Below are 14,085 nucleotides of genomic sequence, written 5' to 3' on the forward strand. Positions count from 1 at the left end.
CAGCGCCCCCCTGTGGCCAGACGCACAAGGTAACTGATTGAATTGCATACCTGTTGTAAACCATGCTTTATCTGTAACTGTACTCTGACATATGTATATTCTGTAGATTCCCTATTGTATATATTGTAGTTTCTAGTGTGCTTTAGGCTGATTAAATTATATAATTAATCTTGGGCTGTTCTGTTATCTCGATCTTGAATCCCACGTCTGTGTGTTCGGCTAATAGTTACCGTAAATCGGTCGGTGGCAGCGAATTGTGCCAAGGATTATTGTGGGGAGGCCAGTGAGATTCGGGGAGATTTTATATATTCCGCCCGCGGAGGTCGGGGGAATATATACCTTACTCTCACCGGGGACCCTTCAATAATCGGCATAAGTAGTATAGCGGCCTCCTTGCTTATTGTCGGGCAATTCCATAATTGGCCTGACTATAAGAGGGGCGCTAGAGAGCGCGTCACGTGCTCTGTCTGTCGGTCGGGAGGTATAAAGGAGGGGTGACCCCCGCTTGTTACCCCCCGATTGTGACGTACTGGTAGCCAGCGCGGGGGATTTCTGAGTGACCCCCCCGGTGGTTTGTGACATACTGGTGGCATAGCGGTGGGATCGAGATAATAGTGTGTGTGAGTGTGAGACCCATACTCCCAGACACTAAAGACTGCCTGCAGCAGCTGTGGCTGCTGGGGTCTTCAGACTAGCTCAACACTAGAGTGTCAGAGTGCAGATACTGTAAGGTGTGTGGAGGCATCAGGTGTCAGTTCTGTGTCAGTGACCAAAAGTCTGCAAGAATGGCTGATGGCACCAGGAGCAGAGCTATGCAACTGGCCAATGCTAAAGCAGGAGCCGAAGAGAGGGAGGACGGTGCTGTGGGCAGTAATGAGGAGGTTGCCCACGAGTCCTCCAGGAGCTCGACGCCAGAAAACAGCTCTGCAGAGGACATTGCACAACCTAGCAATTATGGACAAGATGAGGAGCAGCTCACCCAAGGGTCCTCAACGAGCCAGATGCCAGCCCTCCGCTCTGCAATGGACAGTGAAGCACCAGGCTCCGCAGCGGGGCCGCAGATCACCACGTGCCATTCCACCGAGCCTGGGAGGCTCGGATAGCCTTCTTCAAATGGCTATGGCCCTTCTCCAGGCTGGAGACCAGGAGGGCTACCAGGGACTCCTGGCAGAGCGCAGGGCAGAGCGGCAAGCAGCGCGTGAGGCTGAGGCTGCGGAGCGGCAGGCAGCGCGTGAAGAGCGCCAGGCAGAGCGTGACTACCAGCTGCAGCTAGCTCAGCTCCGGCCCTCATCAGCCACACGTGACCTTCAAGACACCAAACTTCCAAAGGTCCGTGTTGAGGACTTCCCAGTGCTGGAGAAGGATGGAGACTTGGACTCTTTCTTGACTGCTTTTGAACGGACTTGCTTGCAGCACCATCTGGACAAGGACCAGTGGGCCAAATACCTGACCCCCCGTTTAAGGGGTAAGGCCCTGGATGTCCTTGGGGACTTGCCTGCTGAGGCAGATCAGGGCTACGACACCATCAAGCGGGCCCTGATCCAACAGTACAACCTCACTCCGGAGTCCTACCGCAAGAAGTTCCGGACCCTGCAGAAGGGACCAAAGGACTCCTGGGCTGACCACCGGCGGGCACTTGCCCGAGCTGCCGACCACTGGACCCAAGGCCTGCAGCTTTCCACCGGACCGGAGATCCTGGACTTGTTCATCACGGAGCAACTCTTGTGGAACTGCCCTGAGGATCTCCGCCAGTTCATCCGAGACCAGAAGCCAAAGGGGTCCACGGCTACAGCTGCCCTGGCCGATGACTACACCAACAATCGGGCTCCTGAAGCCAGGAGAGCAGCCACCAGCAGCACCTGGAGAGGGGGTAAGATGAACTCTGCGACTGCCCCACCTGCCCCTAGACTGCAGGGGGTGTCCCCCTCAACTCCCCTCTCCAGGCCCGTGGCAGAACCAAGACGGTGCCACCAGTGCAACCTACCTGGACACTTCAAGGCCATGTGCCCTCAGCGTCCCAAGGCCCCGGCTCCGTCCCCGTCCCAAGGGCCGCCCAAGGTGTATTGTGTGGGTGGGGGTGGTGGTAGGTCCCTGGACAGCTTCCAACCTGTCACCGTCGGCCGGTCTGTGACCATAGGACTGCGAGACAGCGCCTCGGAGGTGACTCTGGTGCGGCCTGAGATGGTGTCCCCCCAAGACTTGATCCCTGGAAAAACCCTCGCTGTCTCCGGGATTGGAGGCACTGACCCGGCGCTGCCTGTTGCTGACATTTATGTGGACTGGGGCGCAGGGCGGGGGGTGAGGGAGGTGGGGGTAACTGATCGGATCCCTGCAAACGTGCTACTTGGGACAGATTTGGGGCAGATAACCTCCCAGTTTGGGCCCCAACCAAGGGCTGAACCTTCAGCCCGTACTGACATGCCTCCGGACAATGTTAATGTGTTATCTATGAATGATGTAAGGGAGGAGGGAGTGAACTCTGATATTTCTGCTTGCATAGACACCATAGACACACACTCAGCTGCAGCTGTGACAGGGGAGGGGGTCAGAGAAAGGTGTGACAATGCCTCTACAAGTAACCAGCCTGTGAGCTGGGATCTGTTGCCCTCTGCAGGGATAAGCAGAGAGCAGGGTGCTGCAGGGGGAGGACCAGTGTGTGGGGTGGGGGCTACCACAGCAAATGTGGGGTCCCCAGAGATTTCACAGCGGGGTTCTGTTGCTGCAGGAGGGGAACAGGCAGGTGAGATTGGGGCCGGTCCAGGAGCGGAAGTGCTCCCAGGTAAGATCTCGGTGCATGGTTCCCCCACAACCGGGGTGTCAGGAAGCCAGGTAGGTCTGCCTGAACCGGCGACTTGGTCAGGAACGGAAGAGGAGCAGGCACGACCCACGGTCGCAGCGGCTGTGGCCGCTGTCACCCGCAGTGGGAGTGCTGGAAGCCAAGGGGCCTCCCGGAGGTCCGATAGCTCTTCCCCTTCTGACCAAGTGGCAGCCGAGTCAGGTGGAGGCCAGGACACAGGTCCCGGGGTACTGACTGAAGATGTGACAGTCTCGTCGATTCTGGCCGCATCTAGTCAGGGGTTTCAGGCAGCGTTAGAAGCTGACGACAGCCTGAAAGCTCTTAAGGAGCAGGCGGCACAGCCTCCCTCGGACTCGGACCCGGAGCGAGTGGTCTGGGACCAAGGACGGCTGTACCGGGCCACGGTCCAGCAGGGTTCACCGGAGGCGTGGCCCAGGGACCGACAGTTGGTGGTACCCTATCCGTTCCGGATGGAGTTGTTGCGGATCGCACATGAGATTCCGATGGCCGGACACCTAGGGATCGCTAAGACCAAGGCCAGGTTAAACCAGCATTTCTACTGGCCAAAAATGGGGGCCGATGTGGCTGCCTACTGCCGTTCGTGTGAAACCTGTCAGAGAGTGGGGAAGGCGGGGCCACGCCCCAAAGCCCCACTGGTATCTCTGCCAATCATCGATGAGCCTTTCAGGAGGGTGGCTGTGGATCTGGTCGGCCCGCTGGCCATCCCCAGCAGCTCCGGGAAACGCTTCATACTGACGGTAGTGGACTATGCCACCCGGTACCCAGAAGCAGTGGCCTTGTCGTCCATTCGGGCTGACAAGGTGGCCACCGCATTGCTGGAGATTTTCTCCCGAGTGGGTTTTCCCCAGGAAATGCTCACTGACCGGGGGACCCAATTCATGTCCCAGCTGATGGAGGCCCTCTGTAAGCAAGTCCAGGTGCGACATCTGGTGGCCAGCCCGTACCATCCACAGACTAATGGCCTGTGCGAGCGGTTCAATGGCACCTTAAAGCAGATGCTTAAGATGTTGGTCGACTCCCATGGGCGTGACTGGGAGCGGTATCTCCCACACCTGTTATTTGCTTACCGGGAGGTTCCACAGGCCTCAACAGGATTCTCACCGTTTGAGCTCCTGTACGGGCGACGTGTGCGGGGCCCCCTGGCTCTGGTGAAAGAGGCTTGGGAAGGGGATTTGGCCACCCCTGGAGTGTCGGTTATCGAGTATGTCATGCGCTTCCGGGACAAAATGCAGGCCTTGACGCAACTGGTACACGACAATATGGCTCAAGCCCAGGCCGATCAGAAGCGTTGGTACGACCAGAACGCTTGTGAGAGGACCTACCAAGTGGGTCAAAAGGTGTGGGTACTGGTCCCCGTACCACAGGACAAGCTTCAGGCAGCCTGGGAAGGCCCATACCTCGTGTACCAGCAGCTCAACCCTGTAACGTACCTGGTCACCCTGGACCCTGCCCGTGGAAGGCGGAAGCCCTTCCATGTGAACATGATGAAGGCACATCATGAGCGGGAGGCATGTGCGCTCCCCGTGTGCAACCTGCCCGAGGAGGGAGAAGCGGAAACCCTCTTGGATATGCTAGCCCAGGTTAGGGCAGGCGGATCCATTGAGGATGTGGAGGTTGGCCACCAGCTCTTGGAAGACCAACGGTCCCAGCTGTGGGCCACCCTCCTCCCCTTCCGGGGGTTGTTTACCAACCAGCCCGGAAGGACTGACTTGGCTGTCCATCACGTGGACACTGGGGATCATCCCCCGATCCGGCGTTCAGCATATCGGGTCTCCCTGGAGGTGCAGCAACACATGCGCCAGGAGATTGACGAGATGCTGAAGCTGGGGGTGATCCAGGCATCCAACAGCGCTTGGGCCTCGCCTGTAGTCCTCGTCCCCAAGAAGGACCGAACCACTCGGTTCTGCGTGGACTACAGGGGGCTCAATGCGGTCACGGTCGCCGATGCGTACCCAATGCCACGCATCGATGACCTGCTCGATCAGTTGGCCGGGGCTCAGTACCTGACCATCATGGATCTGAGCCGGGGATATTGGCAGATCCCCCTGACTCGCAAGGCCAGGGAACGCTCTGCCTTTATTACCCCATTTGGACTGTACGAGTCCACGGTGATGCCATTCGGGATGAGGAATGCCCCTGCCACTTTCCAGCGGATGGTCAACACCCTGCTCAAGGGACTTGAAGGGTACGCGGCCGCGTACCTGGATGACATTGCCGTCTTCAGTCCCACCTGGGAGGACCACCTAGAGCATCTAGCACAGGTGCTCAGGCGGATCCACCGGGCAGGTTTGACCATCAAGCCGGGAAAGTGTCAGCTGGCCATGAGCGAGGTCCAGTACCTCGGTCACCGGGTAGGTGGGAGAACACTGAAGCCCGAGCCTGAGAAAGTGGAAGCCATCGCATCCTGGCCCACCCCCAGGACCAAGAAGCAGGTGATGTCCTTCTTGGGGACCGCTGGGTACTATAGGAGGTTTGTTCCATGCTATAGTAGCCTGGCAAAGCCCTTGACGGACCTCACCAAGAAGAAGCTGCCCTCTGCAGTCGATTGGACAATGGACTGCGAGACAGCCTTCCGGGCCCTAAAGGACGCCCTGTCCAGCCCGCCCGTGCTACAGGCAGCCGACTTCACGCGGCCGTTTGTAGTACAGACCGACGCCAGTGACTTCGGCCTCGGTGCGGTGCTCAGCCAGGTGGACTCTGCGAGCCAAGAGCACCCAGTCTTGTACCTGAGCAGGAAGCTGTTACCAAGGGAAGTTGCCTATTCCACGATGGAGAAGGAGTGCCTGGCCATAGTGTGGGCCCTGCAGCGTCTGCAACCCTATCTATACGGGCGCCACTTCATCGTGGAGACGGACCACAATCCCCTCAGCTGGTTGCACACCGTCTCTGGGACGAATGGGCGATTGTTGCGATGGAGCCTTGCGCTCCAGCAATACAACTTCACCATTCGCCACAAAAGGGGCCATGACCACGGTAACGCAGACGGGCTGTCCCGACAAGGAGAGGTCGCGGACGGGCGCACGGGGGAACACCGGAGTGTGCTGCCCCCTAGCGCCCTCAAAAGGGGGGAGGTGTGAGGCAAATCCCGGGATATGAAGATGAATTATGACTCCAGTCATAGTCCCTCATCACTCCCTGGCAGTGCCCCCTCCCTTCTTGTTCTCAGTGTTCCACTTACACCTCCATGGCCATGTCCTGTGATATGGAAATGAGGTGGTGTGGGAACAATGGACACAGGATGACTCCCTGCCGTCACCCTGTAACAAGAGCTGTATCTCATTAGCAAGGCTATGGAAATAGCCAGACAGAACGACTCCAGTAAAAAATGGTTCATATCTCGCAAGCCATATTTCCGATAAATATGGCAACCATAAAAATGGTGTCTCCGCATGCGGACGATGCCGGCACACCCTTTTTATGGGAGCAGGACATTGGGGAATGCCCCAGGCGTGATATCAGCCAATGGGGAACTGGCAGACAGGTCATGAGTCCCCTCGTTCTGTAGCTAAATTCATAACTGTCACAATGAGAGCATTGGCGTCTGCCTACGACGCTCCCAGGCAAAGTTATGGCCAATATCCCCTTTGCTGGATAATTCTGATCCATGCAGGGGGAGTGGCAGTGCTTCCCTGTGAGGTCACTAAGGTAGGAGGGGACCTGGATCTGCCCAGGTTGATAACCCTACTTCGGCCATTTTCCAGGGTTCTTTCGCTGGGGGCACGTGCAGGAAACATCTGCGGGAGTTCCTAGAAACCTGGTCTACAGCGCCCCCCTGTGGCCAGACGCACAAGGTAACTGATTGAATTGCATACCTGTTGTAAACCATGCTTTATCTGTAACTGTACTCTGACATATGTATATTCTGTAGATTCCCTATTGTATATATTGTAGTTTCTAGTGTGCTTTAGGCTGATTAAATTATATAATTAATCTTGGGCTGTTCTGTTATCTCGATCTTGAATCCCACGTCTGTGTGTTCGGCTAATAGTTACCGTAAATCGGTTGGTGGCAGCGAATTGTGCCAAGGATTATTGTGGGGAGGCCAGTGAGATTCGGGGAGATTTTATATATTCCGCCCGCGGAGGTCGGGGGAATATATACCTTACTCTCACCGGGGACCCTTCAATAATCGGCATAAGTAGTATAGCGGCCTCCTTGCTTATTGTCGGGCAATTCCATAATTGGCCTGACTATAAGAGGGGCGCTAGAGAGCGCGTCACGTGCTCTGTCTGTCGGTCGGGAGGTATAAAGGAGGGGTGACCCCCGCTTGTTACCCCCCGATTGTGACGTACTGGTAGCCAGCGCGGGGGATTTCTGAGTGACCCCCCCCGGTGGTTTGTGACATGCTGTACACTGTGCTGGGGGAGGGGACGTGCAGTACGCTGGGCTGGGGGGGGGGGGGATGTGCTGTATGCTGTGCTGGGGGGGGGACATGCTTGTACACTGTCAGGGGGGAAAACGGGACGTGCTTTACGCTGTGCCGGGGGGTGAAGGGGTTTTGACGTGCTGCAGCTGTGCCGGGGAGATGGGGAACGTGCTGTACACTGTGCCGGGGGGGAGACATGCAGTACGCTGTGCCGCGGGAGACGTGCTGTGCAGCTGTGCCGGGAGGCTGGGGACGTGCTGTGCAGCTGTGCCGGGAGGCTGGGGACGTGCTGTGCAGCTGTGCCGGGGGGATGGGGGTACGTGCTGTACGCTGTGCCGGGAGGCTGGGGACGTGCTGCAGCTGTGCCAGGGGGATGGGGGTACGTGCTGTACGCTGTGCCGGGGGGGGTGGGGGAATGTGCTGAACGCTGTGCCGGGGGGGGACGTGCTGTACGCTGTGCCGGAGGGGAGGGGAGACATGCAGTACGCTGTGCCGCGGGAGGCTGGGGACGTGCTGCAGCTGTGCTGGGGGGATGGGGGTACATGCTGTACGCTGTGCCGGGGGGGTGGAGGAACGTGCTGCAGCTGTGCTGGGGGGATGGCGGTACGTGCTGTATGCTGTGCCGGGGGGGTGGAGGAGCGTGCTGAACGCTGTGCCGGGGGGGGGGTACGTGCTGTACGCTGTGCCGGGGGGGTGGGGGAGAAGGGAATTTTGTTACTTACCGTAAATTCCTTTTCTTCTAGCTCTTATTGGGAGACCCAGACGATTGGGGTATAGCTACTGCCCTCTGGAGGCCACACAAAGCACTACATTAAAAGTGCAAGGCCCCTCCCCCTCTGGCTATACCCCCCCCGTGGTATCACGGGTTCTCCAGTTTTAGTGCCAAAGCAAGAAGGAGGAAGCCAATAACTGGTTTAAACAAATTAACTCCGAATAACATCGGAGAACTGAAAAACCGTTCAACATGAACAACATGTGTACCCGCAAACAACAAAAAAACATCCCGAAGGACAACAGGGCGGGTGCTGGGTCTCCCAATAAGAGCTAGAAGAAAAGGAATTTACGGTAAGTAACAAAATTCCCTTCTTCTTCAGCGCTCTATTGGGAGACCCAGACGATTGGGACGTCCAAAAGCTGTCCCTGGGTGGGTAAATAAATACCTCATGTTAGAGCTGCAAAACAGCCCTCCCCTACGAGGAGGCAACTGCCGCCTGCAGGACTCTTCTACCTAAGCTGGCATCCGCCGAAGCATAGGTATGCACCTGATAATGCTTGGTGAAAGTGTGCAGACTGGACCAGGTAGCTGCCTGGCACACCTGTTGAGCCGAAGCCTGGTGACGTAATGCCCAGGACGCACCCACGGCTCTGGTGGAGTGGGCTTTTAGCCCTGAAGGAACCGGAAGCCCCGCAGAACGGTAGGCCTCTAGAATTGGTTCTTTGATCCATCGAGCCAGGGTGGCTTTAGAAGCCTGCAACCCCTTGCGCGGACCAGCGACAAGGACGAAAAGTGCATCGGCACGGCGTATGGGCGCCGTGCGGGAAATGTAGATTCTGAGTGCTCTCACCAGATCTAGCAAACGTAAGGCCTTTTCATACCGGTGAACCGGATGAGGGCAAAAAGAAGGCAAGGAAATATCCTGATTAAGATGAAAAGAGGATACGACCTTAGGAAGAAACTCCGGAATGGGGCGCAGCACAACCTTGTCCTGGTGGAACACCAGGAAGGGAGCCTTAGATGACAGAGCTGCCAGCTCAGACACTCGCCGAAGCGATGTGATCGCAACAAGAAACGCCACTTTCTGCGACAGCCGAGAAAAGGAAACTTCCTTCAGAGGCTCGAAGGGCGGCTTCTGGAGAGCAACTAGTACCCTGTTCAGATCCCATGGATCTAACGGTCGCTTGTACGGGGGCACAATATGACAGACCCCCTGCAGGAACGTGCGCACCTTAGGAAGACGTGCTAGACGCTTCTGAAAAAACACGGATAGTGCCGAAACTTGCCCTTTAAGGGAGCTGAGCGACAAGCCCTTTTCTAACCCCGATTGCAGGAAGGAAAGAAACTTGGGCAATGCAAATGGCCAGGGAGACACTCCCTGAGCAGAGCACCAGGACAAGAAAATCTTCCACGTTCTGTGGTAGATCTTAGCCGAATTCGACTTTCTAGCTTGTCTCATTGTGGCAACGACTCCCTGAGATAATCCAGCAGATGCTAGGATCCAGGACTCAATGGCCACACAGTCAGGTTCAGGGCCGCAGAATTCTGATGGAAAAACGGCCCTTGGGACAGTAAGTCTGGTCGGTCTGGCAGTGACCACGGTCGACCGATCGTGAGATGCCACAGATCCGGATACCACGACCTCCTCGGCCAGTCTGGAGCGACGAGTATGACGCGGCTGCACTCGGATCTGATCTTGCGTAGCACTCTGGGCAAGAGCGCCAGAGGCGGAAACACGTATGGGAGCTGAAACTGCGACCAATCTTGAACCAAGGCGTCTGCCGCCAGAGCTCTTTGATCGCGCGACCTCGCCATGAATGCCGGGACCTTGTTGTTGTGCCGGGATGCCATTAGGTCGACGTCCGGCACTCCCCAGCGGCGACAGATTTCCTGAAACACGTCCGGGTGAAGGGACCATTCCCCTGCGTCCATGCCCTGGCGACTGAGGAAGTCTGCTTCCCAGTTTTCTACGCCTGGGATGTGAACCGCGGATATGGTGGATGCTCTGTCCTCCACCCACATTAGAATGCGCCGGACTTCTTGGAAGGCTTGCCGACTGCGCGTCCCTCCTTGGTGGTTGATGTATGCCACCGCTGTGGAGTTGTCCGATTGGATTCGGATCTGCTTTCCTTCCAGCCACTGTTGGAAGGCCAGTAGAGCAAGATACACTGCTCTGATCTCCAGAACATTGATCTGAAGGGTGGACTCCTGCGGAGTCCACGTCCCCTGAGCCCTGTGGTGGAGAAATACTGCTCCCCACCCTGACAGACTCGCATCTGTCGTGACTACTGCCCAGGATGGGGGCAGGAAGGATCTTCCCTGAGACAATGAGGTGGGACCCAGTACACTGATACACAGTGAGGCACTAGAGGGACCAGCACAGAAAAATCGCTTACCGCCCGCTTAAAAAGCGGGTGTGTGGTCGCCAGATAGCCCCTAGTCCAGGTCTCCCAGAGCCTTGCGTCCTTCCTCCAGCCAGGCATGCATGTAATGGCTGCCGGCGTCTCGAGAGAGGAAGGGGGGCGGGCCCTGGGCGTTCCTGGCCAAGAGCGGGAAGCCTGCTTCCCTCTGTGCCTAGTGTGAGGGCTGGAGCATGTAAATCAGGCTCCAGCCCTCGTCGCTGCTAGCGAACAGCGTCTCTCCCCTACCCTGAATGACAGGGTGGGGGCGGGAACGAAACGGAGCTGCCGGCGTCCTAGGCCCAAAAAGCCGGGGACTAAATTTATAACCGCCGCCGCCGTAAAAGCGCGGACGGCGGATCCCCGGCGCACCACAAGTCACAGCAGCGCCGCCCGGTCCAGAGGGGGTCGGCGCTGCGTTCCCAAACACAAACAATCCCCCAGTAATCTGTAGGGACACCAACTCCACGTTGCGGTCCCCGGCGCACTACAACACCCAGCCAGCCCGGAGTGTGTCTGTGCCTGCCGGGGACACAGAGTACCTGTATGATGCAGGGCCTGTCCCTGATCGTACTCCTGCTCCGTCTCCATCAGGTTCTAATGGGTCTGTGGATGGAGCCCGACATCAGAGCTGAGAGGCCGGCAGGATCCCACTTCCACAGAGCCCTACAAGGGGATGTGGAAGGAAAACAGCATGTCAGGCTCCAGCCCTGTACCAGCAATAGGTACCTCAACCTTACAACACCATCCAGGGGTGAGAAGGGAGCATGCTGGGGACACTATATGTGTCCTCTTTTCTTCCATCCGAAATAGTCAGCAGCTACTGCTGACTAAAATCTGTGGAGCTATGCATGGAATGTCTGACCTCCTTCGCACACAAAGCTAAAACTGGAGAACCCGTGATACCACGGGGGGGGTATAGCCAGAGGGGGAGGGGCCTTGCACTTTTAATGTAGTGCTTTGTGTGGCCTCCAGAGGGCAGTAGCTATACCCCAATCGTCTGGGTCTCCCAATAGAGCGCTGAAGAAACGTGCTGTACGCTGTGCCGGGGAGGGGGGGGGGGAGGGGGGGGGGGGACGTGCTGTACGCTGTGCCGGGGGGCTTAGGTCTAAATCTCTGAAATATAAATGTCACGTGCCCCAAGCAGAGAACCCTCAGTGGAAGGCTTGGGGGGTGGTTGTGGCCGGACCCCGCAGTGGAGCCTGTGTGTTACATTGTTTTTTGTTGTGCAGGAAATATTCTCCGCTCTGCACGTCTTGTCAGGAGCCGATAATAGCGAAGAACGGGCAGGATTCCTACAAGATTGAATGTCTGGGACACAACTACCACGAGGACTGCTACCGCTGCGAGGTGCGTGCCCCCCGCTGCTGCCGCCTGTATCCTCTGCCGCCTGTATCCCCTGTATCCTCTGCCGCCTGTATCCCCTGTATCCTCTGCCGCATGTATCCTCTGCCGCCTGTATCCCCTGTATCCTCTGCCACCTGTATCCTCTGCCGCCTGTATCCCCTGTATCCTCTGCCGCCTGTATCCCCTGTATCCTCTGCCGCCTGTATCCCCAGTGTCCTCTGCCGCCTGTATCCTCTGCCCCCTGTATGCCCTGTATCCTCTGCCACCTGTATCCTCTGTATCCTCTGCCGCCTGTATCCTCTGCCGCCTGTATCCCCTGTGTCCTCTGCCGCCTGTATCCCCTGTGTCCTCTGCCGCCTGTATCCCCTGTGTCCTCTGCCGCCTGTATCCCCTGTGTCCTCTGCCGCCTGTATCCCCTGTGTCCTCTGCCGCCTGTATCCTCTGCCGCCTGTATGCCCTGTATCCTCTGCCGCCTGTATCCTCTGCCGCCTGTATCCCCTGTATCCTCTGCCACCTGTATCCCGTGTCCTCTGCCGCCTGTATCCTCTGCCGCCTGTATCCTCTGCCGCCTGTATCCTCTGCCGCCTGTATCCTCTGCCGCCTGTATCCCCTGTATCCTCTGCCGCCTGTATCCTCTGCCGCCTGTATCCTCTGCCGCCTGTATCCTCTGCCGCCTGTATCCTCTGCCGCCTGTATCCTCTGCCGCCTGTATCCTCTGCCGCCTGTATCCCCTGTATCCTCTGCCGCCTGTATCCCCTGCCCCCTGTATCCTCTGCCGCCTGTATCCCCTGTATCCTCTGCCGCCTGTATCCTCTGCCCCCTGTATGCCCTGTATCCTCTGCCGCCTGTATCCCCTGTATCCTCTGTCGCCTGTATCCCCTGTATCCTCTGCCGCCTGTATCCCCTGTATCCTCTGCCGCCTGTATCCCCTGCCGCCTGTATCTTCTGTATCCTCTGCCGTCTGTATCCTCTGCCGCCTGTATCTTCTGTATCATCTGCCGTCTGTATCCTCTGCCGCCTGTATCCTCTGCTCAGGGGAAGGGCCCCCATAGACCTGATATATCCTGACTGGTGCAGGGGGTCTCTAGGTGCCGGCCGTGGTCTAGGGGCGCGTGATTTAATAGTGGTTTGTTCTGTCTTCTAGAAATGTCGGGTGCTGCTGTCCCTGGAGCCGACAGAGAGCGGCTGCTTTCCCCTGAAAGGCCGAATACTGTGCAAATCCTGCCACCTGTCCTGGAAAGACGAGGGGTCCTAGCCCCGGACGACGAGCGCCCCACCGTCTGATGTGCCCGCGCCCCACCGTCTGATGTGCCCGCGCCCCACCGTCTGATGTGCCCGCGCCCCACCGTCTGATGTGCCCGCGCCCCACCGTCTGATGTGCCCGCGCCCCACCGTCTGATGTGCCCGCGCCCCACCGTCTGATGTGCCCGCGCCCCACCCTCTGATGTGCCCGCGCCCCACCCTCTGATGTGCCCGCGCCCCACCCTCTGATGTGCCCGCGCCCCACCGTCTGATGTCCCTGCACCCAGACTTTATCACCAGACGTGAAAGCGGAGGATCCCCATCACGCGGGAGGAGGGGGGATCCACCCGGCCTCTTTCCAGACCTCGGAGGGACATATCCTGGAATTTGCACCTTAATACAGACTGTGCTGATTGTACCCTGCGCCTCCTGTGTCCGCACGTGCTGTACTCCTCAGTGATGAATACAGCAGATATTGGGGAAGGGGGGGCGTGTGACACCCTGCGAGGGGCTGACATCACAACTATAGTGTAGCGCTCAGGATACGTGCACGGCGGCCCGCGTGTAGCCACTGATTAGTAACATGTGGCCCCTAATCCCAGCCATACAGAAGTCACGTGGTGACGCGGACACGTCAGATGATACTGCTGCTGTGACATACAGCGGTACTCCCATCGCCAGGATCCCTCCCATATGCAGTTTGTGTAATAATAACAATATTAGCAAATTCCTCCAGTTGGAGCCATGTCTGTTACCTCATGTGCAGGGCATTGCAGGACCTTAGGTATCCATGGCTATGATGAAGAGCAACTGTCACTCTGAGTGGTGGTAACCATGGATACCTAAGGTCCTGCAATGCCCTGCACATGAGGTAACAGACATGGTTATATCAGAAGATCATCACGGACCGCCGGTAACGCGCAGGGTGACATCACGGACCGCCGGTAACGCGCAGGGTGACATCACGGACCGCCGGTAACGCGCAGGGTGACATCACGGACCGCCGGTAACGCGCAGGGTGACATCACGGACCGCCGGTAACGCACAGGGTGACATCACGGACCGCCGGTAACGCGCAGGGTGACATCACGGACCGCCGGTAACGCGCAGGGTGACATCACGGACCGCCGGTTACGCGCAGGATGATATCACAGAGTGACGGTAACGCGCAGGGTGATATCACAGAGTGACGGTAACG

General features: G+C 57.8%; 1 protein-coding gene across 5 annotated transcripts in view; it reads left to right on the plus strand.

Moving 5' to 3' along the window:
• The window catches only part of FBLIM1 (filamin binding LIM protein 1), a 45,824-nt gene extending 32,519 nt beyond the window's left edge, over window positions 1–13,305 (plus strand). For all 5 annotated transcript variants that reach the window (XM_075329209.1, XM_075329211.1, XM_075329212.1 and 2 more), the window contains exons 7-8: window positions 11,531–11,648; window positions 12,790–13,305. In XM_075329209.1, coding sequence (XP_075185324.1) covers window positions 11,531–11,648; window positions 12,790–12,900 — 229 coding nt within the window. In that variant the 3' untranslated portion in view covers window positions 12,901–13,305. The remainder of the gene's footprint in view (window positions 1–11,530; window positions 11,649–12,789) is intronic.
• The last annotated feature ends 780 nt before the right edge of the window (window positions 13,306–14,085 follow it).

The sequence above is a fragment of the Anomaloglossus baeobatrachus genome, chromosome 11 (genome assembly GCF_048569485.1).
Source record: "Anomaloglossus baeobatrachus isolate aAnoBae1 chromosome 11, aAnoBae1.hap1, whole genome shotgun sequence".
Lineage (NCBI taxonomy): Eukaryota > Metazoa > Chordata > Amphibia > Anura > Aromobatidae > Anomaloglossus > Anomaloglossus baeobatrachus.